Here is a 17,488-nt window from a genome sequence, read left to right on the forward strand (position 1 = left end):
CACAACCTGGGGATCACAACCAGATACAGTGAAGACATCTGCCCTTGCGCTATGCTACTCTGCCGCTGAGTATGCATGCCCAGTGTGGAACACATCTCACCACACTAAAGCAGTAGATGTGGCTCTTAATGAGACATGCCGCATTATCACGGGGTGTCTGCGCCCTACATCACTGGAAAAATTACACTGTCTAGCCGGTATTGCACCACCTGACATCCGCCGGGAAGTAGCAGCCAAAAGTGAAAGGACCAAGGCAGAGACATCTCCAGCTCATCCCCTGTTTGGGTATCAGCCAGCACGTCAACGACTTAAATCTAGAAATAGTTTTCTAAGATCTACAGAGACACTCGCTGGAACACCTCAGCAAGCGAGAGTCCAAAAGTGGCAGGCTCAAACCCAAAACCTCAACCAATGGCTGATACCAAACGAGAGACTCCCTCCTGGGCACACAGAGGACTGGGCGACCTGGAAGGCACTGAACAGACTGCGCTCTGGCACCACGAGATCAGAGCCAACCTTCAGAAATGGGGCTACAAAGTGGAATCCTCGACATGCGAGTGTGGAGAAGAGCAAACCACAGACCACCTGCTGCAATGCACCCTGAGCCCTGCCACATGCACAAGGGAGGACCTTCTTGCAGCAACACCAGAAGCACTCCAAGTGGCCAGATACTGGTCAAAGGACATTTAATCAACTCTCATACTCACAAATTTTGTAATCTGCTTGTTTGCTTTGTTCTGTTAGAAATGTAATATAATTTGACTGGTTGTTCTGACACGATAAATAAATAAACATGGCTATCATGTCTCCTCTCAGCCTCCTCTTCTTCAGGCTAAACATGCCCAGCTCTTTAAGCCGCTCCTCATAGGGCTTGTTCTCCAGACCCTTGATCATGTTAGTCGCCCTCCTCTGGAAACATTCCAACTTGTCAATGTCTCTCTTCAATTGTAGTGCCAGAATTGGACACAGTATTCCCAGGTGTGGTCTGATCTAGGGAAGTCATGCTACCCCTCTATTCCGCTTTGGCTAGACCACACCATGGATCAGGACCAAAAGTGGAACGAATACACAATATGCCCAAATGTGAATACTGGTGGAGTTTGGGGAAGATAGACCTTGACATTTGGGAGTTGTGGTTGCTGGGATTTATAGTTTACCTACAATCCAGGAGCATTCTGAACTCCACCAATGATAGAATTGAACAAATATTGGTACACAGAACTCCCATGACCAACAGAAAATACTGGAAGGGTTTGGTGGGCATTGATCTTGAGTTTGGGAGTTGTAGTTCACCTACATCCAGAGAGCACTGTGGACTCAAACAATGATGGATCTGGACCACACTTAGTATGGATACTCAATATACCCATATGTGAACACTGGTGGAGTTTGGGGGAAATAGACGTTGACATTTGAGAGTTGTGCTGGGATTTATAGTTCACCCACAATCAAAGAGCATTCTGAACCTTACCAACAAGAGAATTGGGCCAAACTTCCCACACAGAACCCCCATGACCAACAGAAAATACTGTTTGGCGACCCCTCTTACAACCTCTTGCAACCCCCCAGGAGTCCCAACTCCCAGATTGAGAAGCACTAGACTCTATGTATTAACTTGGGCACATATAGTACCAGCCATTTTCAACTGGATTTCTGCAGTATAAGAGAGCATGCAATTAAATTCACAGAATAAACTGGGGATATACAATTGCAAGTTTCAATCACATGAATGGTAGATCTTTGACATTTCATTTGTTTGGATGGGCGGCACTGTTTGCTCGTGATTTGGGGATTTCCAGCATCTCATGACGGTGCGCCTTAAGAGACTCAGCTGCCTCACCTGCTGAAAGGGAGACCTTTCCAAACCGAAGCTTTAAGAAAGAAGGCTTGCAGTGAGACTTTTTGCTTTCTGCACACGCCAAGGTTTCCTTTCAACTTCTGCTTGTGGAGGAGCAGCTTTTCCCCACAAGCTTGGATACTTAGCTGTTTGCACTACGACTTCCAGAATCTCTTACTTTGCCATACATTGAAAGCAGCTTGAATCAATTTAGACCAGGAGTTCCAGCCATGGAGACCTTTTTGAAGCAGAAGTTTTTCATGGAGCCCCAAGAAATGTTTATATATTATTATATTATATTATCTCTATATATCAAGCATGGCCCAGGCCATTGTCAGATGGGTGATTAGTGTTTGGGTGAACTAATTCACACAATGCAAAGAAAGGAAGGAAGAACAATACAAGATTTACAATGAAGAACAATTTTCACCAGCATTAACTTAAAAATATTTCAGACTCCAAAGGCTACCTGTCAGCTGCAAAAAAAGCCACCGTACTGGGATCTGCACACATTATTCGCTGATTACATAGTCCTAGACACTTGGGAAGTGTCCGAATGTGATCCAATACAATAACCAGCATAATGATCTTGTGCCATACCAAAACATCTCAGCCGGCATTCGGAAACAATAAACATTGACAAAATCACGATCTGTCAATTGCAAAAGGCCACCTGACTTGGAACTGCGTGCATCATTCGAAAATATATCACACAGTCCTAGACACTTGGGAAGTGTTCGACTTGTGATTTTGTGATACGAAATCCAGCATGCAGATCTCATTTGCTGTGACATACTGTGCTTTTGTGTCAGTAAAATAATAATAGTGTAGCAGACCTTTTTGCCCAAATAGGGCCCCTCTGCCAAAGCTTATCTTGTAACCTTCAAAGCGAGCGCAGGCAGGAGTCAAAAGGGACAGACAACTTGATTCATCCAAGGGAAAAGCAGTTTATTAAGTTTCAAAAGCAGCTGCCTGGCCGCCTCCCCACGCAACGAGGCGTTTCTGTAGAGGCGACCCCTTTCTGGTGGACTGAACTCTATATATATACCTTTTGAAAAACGAAAGTTTCCCATTTCCCTTAAATCAGGTGATTTCCGGGAAATCAAATGATGGTCTGCACCCCGCACTCAAGCTTTTGCACAAAGCCCCACACTCATCTTTTTGCACACGGGACACCCCCCCTTCACCTTCCTTATTTGGCAGCATATCCCTTATTCCCATTTCCACAACAATAAGGCTGCCTCAATAGTAGTAGTAGTAGTAGTATTAATAATAATAATAATAATAATAATAATAATAATAATAATAGCAACCCTAGAGGTCATCCAGTCCAACCTTTATTCTGCCTTTCAGGAAAAGCACAATCAAAACACCTCCATCAGATGGGCACCCAGCCTTTGTAATGATGATGATGATGATGATGATGATGATGATGATGATGATGGAAACCCCAGGGGTCGTCCAGTCCAGCCCTCTTCTGCCAAGCAGGAAAAACACAAAGTACCTCCAACAGATGGCCACCCAGCCTTTGTAATTGTGATGATGATGATGATGATGATGATGATGATGATGATGATGGAGATGATAGGAGCAGAAACCTACACAATCAAAGTACCTCCAACAGATGGCCACCCAGCCTTTGTACTGAGGTTTATTCCAAGCTGTTGACTGTGGGGAAGTCTGCATAGGAAGTGAAGTTAGCCCCAAGTCACCATGGCTTGGAGGAAAAATCCTCTTTTCCTAGAAAGATTAATCACAACCTATTCACAGTCTAATTCCTAGAAACATAACATTGGCTTAACATTACTACTGATTTAATAGAGTCGTGGAATTTTAGAAGCCAAAGGGTCTATGAGGGCCATCTAGTCCAACCCCCTGCCATGCAGGATTCTGACATTAATTAAATAATTCCTGAAAGATGGCAATTTTGTTTAAAGACCTCCAAAGAAGGAGAGTCCACCAATATCAAAAGCAATTTAGTCTACTGTTGAACAGCTAGAGCAATGTTTCTCAACCTTCCTAATGCTGCCTTCCCCTTAATATAGTTCCTCATGTTGTGGTGACCATAAAATTATTGGGTTGTTGTAGGTTTTTTCGGGCTATATGGCCATGTTCTAGAGGCATTTTCTCCTGACGTTTCGCCTGCATCTATGGCAAGCATCCTCAGAGGTAGTGAGGTCTGTTGGAACTAGGAAAAAGGGTTTATATATCTGTGGAATGACCAGGGTGGGACAAAGGACTATTGTCTGTTGGAGCTAGGTGTGAATGTTTCAACTAACCACCTTGATTAGCATTTGATTGCCTGGCAGTGCCTGGAGCAATATTTTATTGAGAGGTGATTAGATGTCCTTGTTTGTTTCCTTTCTGTTGTTGTGCTAAAAAACTCTAAAATTAAAACAGCAGAGGTGGCTGCCAAGGTAGCGGAAATGATCAACATTTACACCATTAAGCTGTATCGCTGGCATTGGAGAGGGGTTGGCTGGTGTCTGCTGGAACAGCACCTTGGTTTTTTCCATGTTCAATGACAGGCCGAGCTTCTCGTATGCTTCTGCAAAGGTGTTTAGAGTGGCTTGTAGATCTTCTGAATGCGCACAGACGACCTTGTCATCAGCATACTGGAGTTCTATAACAGATGTTGTTGTAACCTTGGTTTTGGCTTTCAGTCTGCTGAGGTTGAATAGCTTGCCATCTGTCCGATAGATGATTTCTACTCCGGTGGGAAGCTTCCCATCAACAAGGTGAAGTATCATAGCGATGAAGATGGAGAATAAAGTTGGGGCAATAATAAATCCCTGTTTGACACTGGATTCCACCTTAAATGGGTCCTCCAGCACCACAGTTCAAAAGCATCTATCTTTTTTCGCTCAGCCTTCCCTATGGTCCAGCTCTCACATCCATAGGTGACTATGGGGAATACCATTGCTTTGACTATGCGGATCTTTGTTGCCAGCGTGATGTCTCTACTGTTCACTATTTTATCGAGATTGGTCCTTGCTCTCCTCCCAAGAAGTAGACGTCTTGTGATTTCCTGGCTGCAGTCTGCATCTGCAGTAATCTTTGCACCTAGAAATACAAAGTCTGTCACGGCCTCCACGTTTTCTCCATCTATTTGCCAGTTATCAATCAATCTTGTTGCCATAATCTTGTTTTTTTTATGTTTAACTGCAACCCAGCTTTTGCGCTTTCTTCTTTCACCTTGATTAGAAGGCTCCTCAGTTCCTCCTCACTTTCGGCCATCGAAGTGGTATCATCTGCATATCTACGGTTGTTAATGTTTCTTTCAGCAATTTTAACCCCAGCCTTGGATTCGTCAAGCCCCGCACATCGCATGATGTCAATGATGCCTCACCAAATATAACCCCCAGGATTCCATAGCATTGAGTTACTCCGCTTAAACTGGTGCCAAGCTGCATTAATTCTACCATGTGGATGCACCCTGGGTCATTGAATGACCACTGTTATGACGCCTGCCTTTGAACTGTGCATTATTAGGCGTCCTTTGTGGGATAGCGCCTATTGCAAATACAATCTCTGCTTATCACATATCTGCAATAACTTCCTATTCCTACCAGAAGCAGCCTGGCTTCTGCTTCCAATGGCAGCGTCTCCACTTCCTGTGCCGTTTGCAGAGCAACTAGACACACTGTCTGGGTTTTTGCTTAACTTCCTCTCTCTCTCTCTCTCTCTCTCTCCAACCCATTTGGATGAGCAGAAGAATTTGCAGATGTTTCTCAGATTGGATGCAAAGGGTCACTCTTCTGCGGAGTGGAGCTTCCTGGCAGTGGATTGCATGGCAGGGCTGGTTGGCTTCTCTGTTCATTTATGAGACGCAAAGGGGATACAAATAGAAGGAGGACACAGACATTCCCTGCACTGGTGGTGGGACATCATGCAACAATTGGGTTGCCATTATCAGAATAGACCCAAGCCATGGTTTCCATGCAAAAGCCTGAAATCTAGCAGTTGCCCTAATGTTAGTGCATTATTATAAGGATGTCACGAAAACACACCACACAAATTCATTGATATCGGATAAATATCGGACAGATATCCTGTCAGAAATATTAAATATTAACTGGGTGTTTCTGATTACAAAAGAGTGAGTCAAGCACTGAAAGAGTTAGTAGGCCGAAGCCTGTTAGAGTTAGTTGGCCAAAGCTAGTGTTGCCCTGAGAAGAGTGAGTAGGCCGAACCTGTTAGACTTAGTTGGCCAAAGCTGGTGCCATCCTGAGGAGAGTGAGTAGGCTGAAGCCTGTTAGAGTTAGTTGGCCAAAGCTAGTGTCGTCCTGAAGAGAGTGAGTAGGCCGAAACTTGTTAGAGTTAGTTGGCCAAAACTGGTGTCGCCCTCAGGAGAGTGAGTAGGCCGAACCTGTTAGATTTAGTTGGCCAAAGCTAGTGTCATCCTGAGTAGGGTGAGTAGGCCGAAGGCTGTTAGAGGTAGTTGGCTAAAGCTAGTGTTGTCTTGAGGAGAGTGAGTAGGCCGAAGCCTGTTAGAGTTAATTGGCCAAAGCTAGTGTCGCCCTGAAGATAGTGAGTAGGTCGAAGCCTGTTAGAGTTAGTTGGCCAAAGCTGGTGTTGTCCTGAGGAGAGTGAGTAGGCCGAAAAGTTAGTTGGCCAAAGCTGGTGTCGCCCTGAGGAGAGTGAGTAGGCTGAACTTGTTAGACTTAGTTGGCCAAAGCTAGTGTTGCCCTGAGGAGAGTGAGTAGGCTGAAGCCTGTTAGAGTTAATTGGCGAAAGCTAGTGTCATCCTGAGGAGAGCGAGTAGGCCAAAGCCCGTTAGAGTTAGTTAGCCAAAGCTAGTGTTGTCCTAAGGAGAGTGAGTAGGCCAAAGCCTGTTAGAGTTAGTTGGCCAAAGCTAGTATTGTCCTGAGGAGAGTGAGTAGGCTGAAGCCTGTTATTGTTAGTTTGCCTCAGTGAGGGAACTCCTCAGTCTTGTGTGTGAGAAGCTTCAGTGAAAGAAGCCCCAGGTTGAAGGGTACTGCGTGTAAATTTACATGCTTGTGATGGAGGCCCTTGTGACAGAGGTGGGAGCGAGAGAAGGGCCTCCCCAGCAGATCTTAAAGCCTGTGCAAGTTTATGGGAGAAGATACAATAGCAACGATAGGCAAGACCCAAAACATTTAGGGCTTTGTAGGTGATAACCTCCACTTTGAATTGGAACCGGAGACTTATCGGCAGCCAGTGGAGCATCCAGTTGTCTGTTCCCTATAATTAGCTGCAGTTATCAACCTGGCCACCAACCTTTGTACCAATTGCAATTTCTGGGACATCTTCAACGGCAGCCCCATGTAGAGTGCATTACAGTAATCCAATCTCGAGGTAACAAAGGTGTGGACCAGCGTGGCCAACTCAGACTTCTCGAGGGACAGTTGGAGCTGGTGCGCAAGCTTTAACTGTGCAAATTCCCTGCTGAAAACTAGGGGTTTTCAAAGGAGGTAAGACCAAAAAAGTCACAAAGCTAAGTCTAGGGAAACCCCTGCATATGTTTCATCCCATTACAATTGGATTTTTTTCCTTCGTAATCTTGGTTTTAGAACTTGGTTTCTTATAATTTTTAATACTTTCCCTTGCTTTTGATAATAAACATTTATAAAACATATGAAGCATTTCACACAAATTTAGTGCATCCTTTAGTTAAACTGAAAGTGTTTCTCTTGTGGAGTTTGTAAAAGTGATTTTCCTGGAACAAAACTCCCAGAATCCCACATTTAGCCACTAACACAAAATGAAAATTTCCATGTATACCAAGAACATAAGTACATATTGGAAAGGCCCTCCGTTTAACTAGAATGGAATCCAATCTGGATTTTTTAAACACTTCCAAATGTATGCAAGTCCAAGACTAGGTAAATTCATTTAAAAGTTTTCTAGTGAATAGGTTACAATGGAACTGATGAGGGGAAATTGGAGGGGAACACACTTTCTGCCATGTTGTTGTTTATTCGTTCAGTCGCTTCCGACTTTTCGTGACCTCATGGACCAATCCATGCCAGAGCTCCCTGTTGGCCGTGGCCACCCACAGCTCTACAGCTCCGTGGCCACCCACAGCTCCCAAGGTCAAGCCAGTCCGTTCAAGGATACATCCATCCATCTTGCTCATAGTTGGCCTCTCTTCCTTTTTCCTTCCTTTTTCTTCAGTATCATTCTCTTCTCCAAGCTTTCCTGTCTTCTCATGATGTGGCCAAAGAGCTTCATCTTTGCCTCTAATCTCCTTCCCTCCAGTGAGCAGCCGGGCTTTATTTCCTGGAGGATGGACTAGTTGGATCTTCTTGCAGTCCAAGGCATTCTCAGGAATTTCTCCAGCACCACAATTCAAAAGCACCTCTCTTCCTTTGCTCAGCCTTCCTTATGGTCCAGCTCTCACATCCATAGGTTACAACGAGGAATACCATTGCTTTAACAACCGTGGACAGCGAGTGGAGAGGGGAGGCCTGGTCTCTGAGAGGTCCCCTCTATCTTGTGGGGTTCCTCAGGGGGCCATTCACTCCCCTCTGTTATTTAACATCTATATGCGACCATTTGCTCAGCTGGTTCGAGGTTTTGGGCTGGAATGTTACCAGTATGCTGATGACACTCAGCTGGTGCTGAGGATGAAGGGCAGACCGGACTCTGTACCTGATTATTTTCATCAATGCCCGAGGCCGTTACTGGATGGCTGCATGCCAGCAGGCTGAGGGTGAATCCAGCAAAGACGGAGATCCTATGGCTGGGTCAACCGGGCAGTGGGGACATCCAGCTGTCTACCCTGGATGGCGAGGCGCTACGCCCGCCATCATTGGTAAAGAATCTGGGAGTCCTTTTGGACCCTTTGCTGACGATGGAGGCCCAGGTCTCCGCCCTTAGCAGAACCGCCTTTTTTCATTTGCGGCAGGCTAGATGGCTGGCCCCCTATGTGTCCAGGGACGACATAGCTACGGTGATCCAGGCCACGGTCATCTCAAGACTGGACTACTGGACTACATTGGTCTTCCTCTGTTGGTGATCCGGAAGCTCAAGTTGGTACAAAATGCAGCTGCTCGGCTTCTTGCGGGAATTCCGATGAGATGCCACATAACACCAATCTTACTGCAGCTGCATTGGTTACCAATTGAGCACCGGATCACTTGCAAAGTGATGGTACTCACCTTTAAGGCCTTGCATGGTTTGGGGCCGATGTACCTGAGGGACCGCCTCACCCCCTACCAATCCCAGAGATCCCTCCGTTCTGAGGACCAAGATCTATTGGAAATTCCCAGTGTCAAGACCTTGCATCTAACAGCAACCAGACGCAGAGCCTTTACAGCAGTGGCACCATCACTCTGGAATACTCTACCACCTGAAGTCCATGCCTTGCGGGACCTATCAGCTTTCTGCAGGGCATGTAAGACATATCTCTTTCGACAGGCCTTTGATCTCTGATATTGTTATTTTTAAATTGTTTTTAAATTGTTTTAAATTGTTTTTAAATTGTGTTCGATTTTAGCCTGTTCTTGTAAGCCACTCCGAGCCCCAGGGGAGTGGAGGCATATAAGTTTGAATTATAAATAAATAAATAAACAAACAAACAAACAAACAAACTATGTGGACCTTCATTGCCAGTGCGATATCTCTACTCTTCACTCTTTTATCGAGAGTGGTCCTTGCTCTCCTCCCAAGAAGGAGGAGAGCCTTCTGATTTCCTGGCTGCAGTGTGCAGCCAGTTCCTAGAAATACAAACCCTGTCTCCGTCTCCACGTTTTCTCCCTCTACTTGCCAGGTATCAATCGATCTAGTTGTCATACGATCCTTGCTATAGCTTTCTGCCATATTCATCCCTTTTATTTTATGGAGTTTTAAAAAAATGATTATGTCTTTGTTTATGTTTTAGCAATGCTGCAACCTACCTCAAGCTGTGAGGAGAGGCGGGCGAGAAATAAAACTATTAGTGTTATTATTATTATTTACAAACTGGAGCCTTTAACAGATAAACTATATTTCTTTCAACTATTTATTAGTATTTGTAAGATGTATGAATGCATTTAATGTCACACAGAATAAGAACAGATTCTGATGTTTAAAGAAATGCTTTTATTGCATTGGTTTTCCACTTTTCCCCCATGATAGAACCCAACATTGTCTATTTGCAGTCTTCCCATTAGGCCTTCAAAAACATTACCTTGAGACCATGTCCATTGCAAATATGAGTATTATATTTCCATCACAAAACACTGGAAGAAAATGCCTTTATAAATGGCACATCTTAAAATCTCTTTCATTCTCATCCACCAATGCCATTGGGACATCAGGTACAGAACATGGAGAGTTTTGCTTGAAACCTTTGGGTTCCCTGTGACTTTTCCTTCTTTTGCCTTTTCCTGAAACACGTCAAATTGATGCTTTCCTTAGAAATAACTCTCCTACCACCACCACTGTCAAACTGGGATGAACAATCCCACAGAGTGTTAGGTTAAGCATGCTTTTCTATCTATCATCATCTATAGAAAACATCTATCGGACAGATGGCAAGCTATTTAACCTCAGCAGAATGAAAGCCAAAACCAAGGTCACAACAACATCTGCTATAAAACTCCAATATGCTGATAATAACATAGTCTGTGCACCCACAAGCCACTTTAAACACCTTTGCAGAACACTGAGAAAACCAGTGCTCTTCTAGCAGTCACCAGCCAATCTCTGCAATGCCAGAAATACAGTGTAACAGTGGTGTAACACTAGAAAATGTTGACCATTTCCGCTACCTTGGCAGCCACCTTCCCACAAAAATCAACATCGACACTGAAATACAACACTACCTGAGCTCTGCAAGTGCAGCATTTTCCCAAATGAAGCAGAGAGTATTTGAGGACTGGGACATTCGTAGGAAGACCAAGGTGCCTGTTTATAAAGCCATTGTCCTCCCAACCCTGCTATACGCCTGCAAAACGTGGACTGTCTACAGACATCACACTCAACTCCTGGAACAATCCCATCAGCATTGCCTCTGAAAAATCCTTCAAATCTCCTGGGAAGACAGTGCGTTGGAAGAAGCAAAGACCACCAGCATTGAAGCGATACTCCTGCACCATCAACTCCTCTTGACTGGCTACACTGTCTGAATGCCCGATCACCATCTCCCAAAGGAGTTTCTATACTCCCAACTCAAGAACAGAAAACAGAATGTTGGCGAACAGGAAAAGAGATTTAAAGATGGGCTTAAAGCCAACCTGAAAAACTGTGGCATACACACCGAGAACTGGGAAGCCCTGGCCCTTGAGCGCTCTAGCTGGAGGTCAGCTGTGACCAGCAGTGCTGCAGAATTCAAAGAGGCATGAATGGAAGGTGAAAGGGAGAAATATGCCAAGAGGAAGGCGCATCAAGTCAACCCTAACTAGGGACTGCCTTCCACCTGGAAACTGATGTCATCACTGCGGGAGAACATGCAGATCAAGAATAGCACTCCAGAGCCACCTACGGACCACCACCAAGCCACTACACTTGGAGGACCATCATCCTCGGCTACAAAGGATTGCCTAAGTAAGTAAGTAAGCTTTTGTCTGCTTGATTTTGATCTCCAAATACTACAGTGCTCTGCGGAAGAAATCATTTGGACACCTGGCAGTGTACACAAATGTTCATTGGAACTAACGGAAGTATAGAACAGCCAGACACTTTTCTTCCATGTGACAGATTCACAAGTCCAAAAATGTCTTAAAGGATAAAAACTTCCCATGTTACCTGAAAATACCCATCTACAAGCATGATCACACTATCTACTGTTTCCTGACTTCTTATATGTTGGCATCGTTACATTTCGAAGGTTTTGTTCAGGAAATGAAAGTTGGGTTTGGGAGTGGATTGCTTTCCTGATATTTTGGTGTCACGTTGCATTCTTTCTAGAGTTTAGATGCACACAAAAGTTTGGATGCATCCAACTGGCATTCAGGGCTTATGTGCTCTTCTGCTTCAGCTTGGAGAAACCCAATTTGGTTGTACCTTAACCAGTAAGAAAACACAACTGGATTAGGCTCAAAACCATCTCTCAATGCAAACTCTAGCAGCATCTGTAAGATGAACCTAATCAACTGGCTCTGTGTTGCAGGGCAAAGAAACACAGAAAACCAAATTGCTTTTGGTTCTTTAAGGCAGCTTTCCCAAACCTGCAGAGGTTCTGGACTACACATTCCAGTACGATAGGCCTTGTAGTCCAGAACGCTGGGCTACCATCGTGGGGAGGCTGCAAGTGGAGCTTTTGTTATCTGTTCATCCACCGACGGCTGCTGCTGGCATAAGGCGCATGAAGTGGAGGACTCATGGGATCTGGACAATTGACCCAGTTGCCTTCTCTCAGTCCACTTTGCTGCTCTTTGGCCTTCTCTTCTTGCAGGGTCAGTAAATGTTGGACCTCCTCTTGATCATTCAGTGGGTTCTTGCCATATTCTTGTTGGATCCAAGCCCGGTACTGTAAGGAAAATGACAAAAGTATCAAAGGAACTTAGGCAGGAAGGCAGAGGAGAGACAGCGACCACATTGGGTAGATGCATCTATGCTAGGCATGTTGGAAATGACAACTTTCAAAGCTTCTCTAGTAATCTGTTTATCTATGAACCTGTTGCTTACTGTTTTCTGTACATCTGTTCTGATATGCAGCTTCCTTTATGGGTCCTGAGAAGTTATAAAAGGGGCTGCACACCACATGATCACTATAGCAGACGACTACAAACTCCTACAGACCTTGCTGGTTTTGCACAGATAATTATCTCAAGGTAAAAGGTAAAGGTTGTCCCCTGACATTAAGTCCAGTCATGTCTGACTCTGGGGTGTGGTGCTCATCTCCATTTCTAAGCCGAAGAGCTGCCGTTGTCCATAGACACCTCCAAGGTCATGTGGCCGGCATGACTGCATGGAGCGCCGTTATCTCAAACATATCTGATAATTGATAAGTTATCAGATTGATAAATTTTGTACTTGTGCATTTATTTTATTTATTTACAGTATTTTTACCCCGCCCTTCTCAACCCCTGAAGGGGGGATTCAGAGTGGTTATATGTATGCTGAACACATGAAGGTTGACAGTAAACCAAATATTTTATTTCTATCCAAGTCTCTTTCATTTTGTCTCTTGAGTGCATGGCATAAAATGAATTGTTTTATGGGAGAGTAGATATATTCTTGGGCACTGAAAAACACTTCTGAAACTCTCCTGTTTTTATGCACTGACAAATCTCTGTTTTCCTAACAGATCACAGATAACAGGTTATTCAGTCTAACAACTGAAACCATTGCCTTACGTAATTATATCTGGTTGTAAACCACAGGAGAATATTTTACTCTAAAGGTTTTTTGGCTTATCTCTGAAAGGTCATGCTTTTCTAAAAAGTTATGATCTCCAAATGGTGTTTTTCTAAAAGATTATGAATGCCATTTTTTAAAAAGGCATAGGCCAACTTCGGCCCTCCCTCCATGTGTTTTGGGCTGCAATTCCCACAATTCCTGACAACCCTGAAGTTGGCCCATGCCTGATCTACACTGTGGAATGTACAAATATATAAACATTAAAACAGGATTAAATATAAACAGCATTTTAAAATATATCCTTTCATGGGAGTAGAATAATAAGAAATAAAAACCATCACATAGTGAGGATGAGGTTGGTACAATTGTTTCCTTCCTTGTTTTTTGGGTAGTGTGTATTTGTATAAGTGTGCGTTCGGTTTGCATTTTGATGTCATTTTGTAGTTTGTTATTCTAGCTAGAATGTAGCTGCATGGTTTTAATACTGCATATTATAATATCTTGCTTCTTTGTATCGTTCCTCTTTTTCTGTTATTTTCTTTCCTTCTGAATGCAAAAGAATTACCTGTTTGAAAGGAAAAGAAATATTTTTGCCACAATGTGATTGCATAGAATCATCTATATAAATAAAGAAGTTATGTTTGTTTGTGGGATTAACAGAACTCAAAAACCACTGAGGGGATTGACACCAAATTTGGACACAAGACACCTAACAACCCAATGTATGTCCTTCACTCAAAAAAAAAAAGATTTTGTCATTTGGGAGTTGGAGTTGATGGGATTTATAGTTCACCTACAATCCAAGAGCATTCCGAACCCCACGAATGATGGAATTGAACCAAACTTGGCACACAGTTCTCCCATGACCAACAGAAAATACTGGAAGGGTTTGGTGGGCAGTGTCCTTTGGTTTTGGAGTTGTAGTTCACCTACATCTAGAGGTCACTGTGGACTCAAACAATGATGGACCTGGACCAAACTCTACACGAATACTCAATATGCCCAAATGTGAACACTGATAGAGTTTGGGGAAAATAGAATCTTGACATTTGGGAGTTTTCATTGCTGGGATTTATAGTTCACCTACAATCACAGAGCATTCTGAATCCCACCAACGATAGAATTGGGCCAAACCTCCCACACAGAACCCCCATGTGGGCCACAGCAACGCGTGGCAGGGTACGGCTAGAGTCATAGTGTTAGAAGAGACCTCGTGCACCATTCAGTCCAACCCCCTGACTAGAAGCAGGAAAAGCGTGTTCAAAGCACCCCCAACAGATGGCCATCCAGCCTCTGATTAAAAGCCTCCATAGAAGAGCCTCCACCACACTTCGAGGTAGAGAGTTCCACTGCTGAACACAGTCAGGAAGTTCTTCCTAATGTTCAGGTGGTATCTCCTATCCTGTAGTTTGAAGCCATTGCTTCGCATCTTAGTCTCCAGGGCAGAATGAAACAAGCCTGATCCCTCCTCCCTATGACCCTCTCACATATTTATACATGGCTATCATGTTTCCTCTCAGCCTTCTCTTCTTCAGGCTAAACATGCCCAGCTCCTTAAGCCGCTCCTCATAGGGCATATTCTCCAGATTATTGATCATTTTAGTCGCCCTCCTCTGGACACATTCCAGCTTGTCAATATTTCTTTTCCTGTCCACCAACATTATGTTTTCCATTCTTGAGTTGGGGGGGAGGGGACTCAGAGAGGCTAACAAAAGCAGCAATTCGATGCCACAAATCAATAACACAGTATAAAACCATAAATACAGAGTTAAAACAATAGCATTCAAGGGATGGTGTGCATCTCACACAAGTAGGAAAATACCTTTTTGCTCAAAGACTGACAAACCTGCATTTGTGGCAGCCATCCTTAGATGTTGTGCAGTCTGTTGGAAACTAGGAACCCACCCTGGACTTTCCACAGATATATAAACCCAATTTTCCTAGTTTCCAACAGACCTCACAACTTCTGAGGATGGCTGCCACAGATGCAGGTTTGTGAGTCTCTGAGCAAAAAGGTGTTTTCCTACTTGTGTGAGATGCACCTTATCCCTTGCCAGTAGACCATCCTCCTGGAAAAGCAGGCCGTGGTCGAGGAAGCCAAAGTGTTCCTCCTGACACTATTTTCTAAGCCAGCTATTGACCTGTACTATTTTTCTGGCCCTTGTAGGGCTGTGTCTTACAACTGGGAGGAGGAATGAAAAGACCACCTGTACATTACACTGTTTTAACTTTGTTCTGAGAGCTCGAAACTCATTTATGATATTTTGAAAAGTATGCCTAGCAGTATCATTGGTTCCTACATGAATCAACATGGGGCTTGAGGAGCCTGGTGAGCCTCTGAGTGACATGGTGCATTTTTGGCCCCAGGAGGCAGCATAATTCTCGAGCAATCCCATCAGGTATGGAAATGACAACTTTCATTCCTCTAAGGAGAGAGTTGCCTACTACCAAGACCTGTTTGCATTGAGGATTGACAGGGTCCCTTTTTTGTAAGGTAGTGTGTACATCCCCAGAAAAGTGATCCTGTTGAAATGGGTTGTGTAGGTGTAAAGTGTTGTCCTCCTTCTTGACATCCCTGGTGCATTCATCAAGGACAATCCATTGAGATTCGTCCAAGAACCTATCATTCTCCTGAGTGTGTTCCTGTTGCATGTGGTCTATGATTGGGGATGGAACATCTGCATGATTGTGTGTGAATGTTATGAAATGTTGTCCCAGTCAGGGCTATCGCCCGCACACTAATCAAAGACAATCCACTGAGAAGTATCTAAGTCATTGTGGTCTTCCCCAAGATGTTGCGTTTCCTGGTCAGGTGTTAGTTGTGTAAGGATTTGGAGTCTATTGTGTAACTGCAGCTGAGCAGAAGTATTCTGAGGAGGCCTCCTGGTCCTATGTCTCTTTCTAAGGGTGACATTCCTCCAAGCCTGAGGGTTGTCTACATCTGAAGTGATCTCCTCATAAGCCTCCCCATAATGTTGGTGTTGGTGTGATGTGGGTTGTGTGTCTAGTATTTATTTATTTATTTACAGTTCTTATATTCCACCCTTCTCACCCCTCAGGGGACTCAGGGCGGATTACAGTAAACACATATATGGCAAACATTCAATGCCAGTTTGACAAACAACATTTAACAGACACCGAGGCTATTTAACTTTTTTTTTCTGGCCGCCAGGGGAGCTGCTGCTTTTCATCGTCCATCAATGACACCGATGAAGTTCTTCCGCATTCCACATTCCCCGGAGTCTTTTTCCTTTATGGCCTCATAAATTAGTTAAATTTAGCCTCCCACGCAAGATGGTACCTTATTTTCCTACTTGACAGATGCAACTGTCTTTCGGGTTGCAAAGGTCAACAACGGGCTACACAATGGTTGGACACCCACTCCAGCCCGGGCTGGCTTCGAACTCATGACCTTTTGGTCAGAGTGATCTTAATGCAGCTGACACTCAGCCAGCTGCGCCACAGTACAGTGTGTTGTGTAGTGTCCAAGAACAGCTCAAGTTCCTAAATGCCCTTAAGGGTCTCAATATGGTCCTTGAGTTATTGGATCCTCTGTTCCATGAGATTAATCTGTTTATTCTACAGGATTCATTCTACAGGATACAAACAGTCTAGTATTTTAAATAATCTCGCTGGAAACCTTCCCTCTGAGCCTGGGTCTGAGTGTGTTTAGTGTCTATATGTCAACTTCCTTATAAAGAGAGGGAGAGAGAAGACTTTCTGAGGAAATGTTTTTGGAGGGTATGTTGTGGATGTTGCTGCCGGCCATGTGATATAATATTGGCTTGGTAGACAAGACCATGGGAGCCAGTTTTCAGAGAAAAATGTCCAACTCAAGTTGCAAAAGCTCTGAGTGTGGGATTCCCCCAAAGAACAAGGATCTCCAGTTGAACCAAGCTTCTTGGGGGAACCACCAGCCATGTGGCCTTGCAGCAGGATATCCCATTTGGTGCAGGGTTAAATGTTAAACTGTAAGTGGGAGCTACATTCCTGGAAATATGCAAGCTGCCAGCCCTTTGGATATGGCAGGACCTCCCTATCCATGGATTCAGAAAAGCACAATGCAACGCACAAAGATGGCGTAGTAGGTGCCATTTTTGCAACCCTGCTGTTGTAGCTCAGCAAGCAGCAGAGGATTTTTCTGACATGTCAGAGGATGAGGGGCTTGATGGGTTTCAAAGTGACGAGTCTGTCAGTACTAGGAGAGAACTGCAAGCACTTGAGGCCAGTCTTTTGCATTCATTTGATCATTCAAGTGACACTAGTTATCTTGGGAAATGGCCTTCGGCCGATGGGGACTTTTCCCAAGAAGCCAGATTACTATTGAGAATGGAGGGAGTGAAAAATTGACTAATTAGATGTTCTGAGAGAATCTGTGAGAAGACCTTGAAGACCAGGTGT

The 17,488-nt window shown here is 44.1% G+C and overlaps 1 protein-coding gene across 2 annotated transcripts in view; it reads right to left on the reverse strand.

Annotated features, from left to right (window-relative positions):
* Positions 1–9,860: 9,860 nt before the first annotated feature.
* LOC132783265 (dual specificity protein phosphatase 22-A-like) overlaps positions 9,861–17,488 on the reverse strand; it is a 28,072-nt gene continuing 20,444 nt past the window's right edge. For both annotated transcript variants that reach the window (XM_067471052.1, XM_060788387.2), the window contains one exon: positions 9,861–12,254. In XM_067471052.1, the coding sequence (XP_067327153.1) occupies positions 12,048–12,254 (207 nt within the window). In that variant the 3' untranslated portion in view covers positions 9,861–12,047. The remainder of the gene's footprint in view (positions 12,255–17,488) is intronic.

This window comes from Anolis sagrei, chromosome 8, assembly GCF_037176765.1.
Source record: "Anolis sagrei isolate rAnoSag1 chromosome 8, rAnoSag1.mat, whole genome shotgun sequence".
In the NCBI taxonomy this organism is placed as follows: domain Eukaryota; kingdom Metazoa; phylum Chordata; class Lepidosauria; order Squamata; family Dactyloidae; genus Anolis; species Anolis sagrei.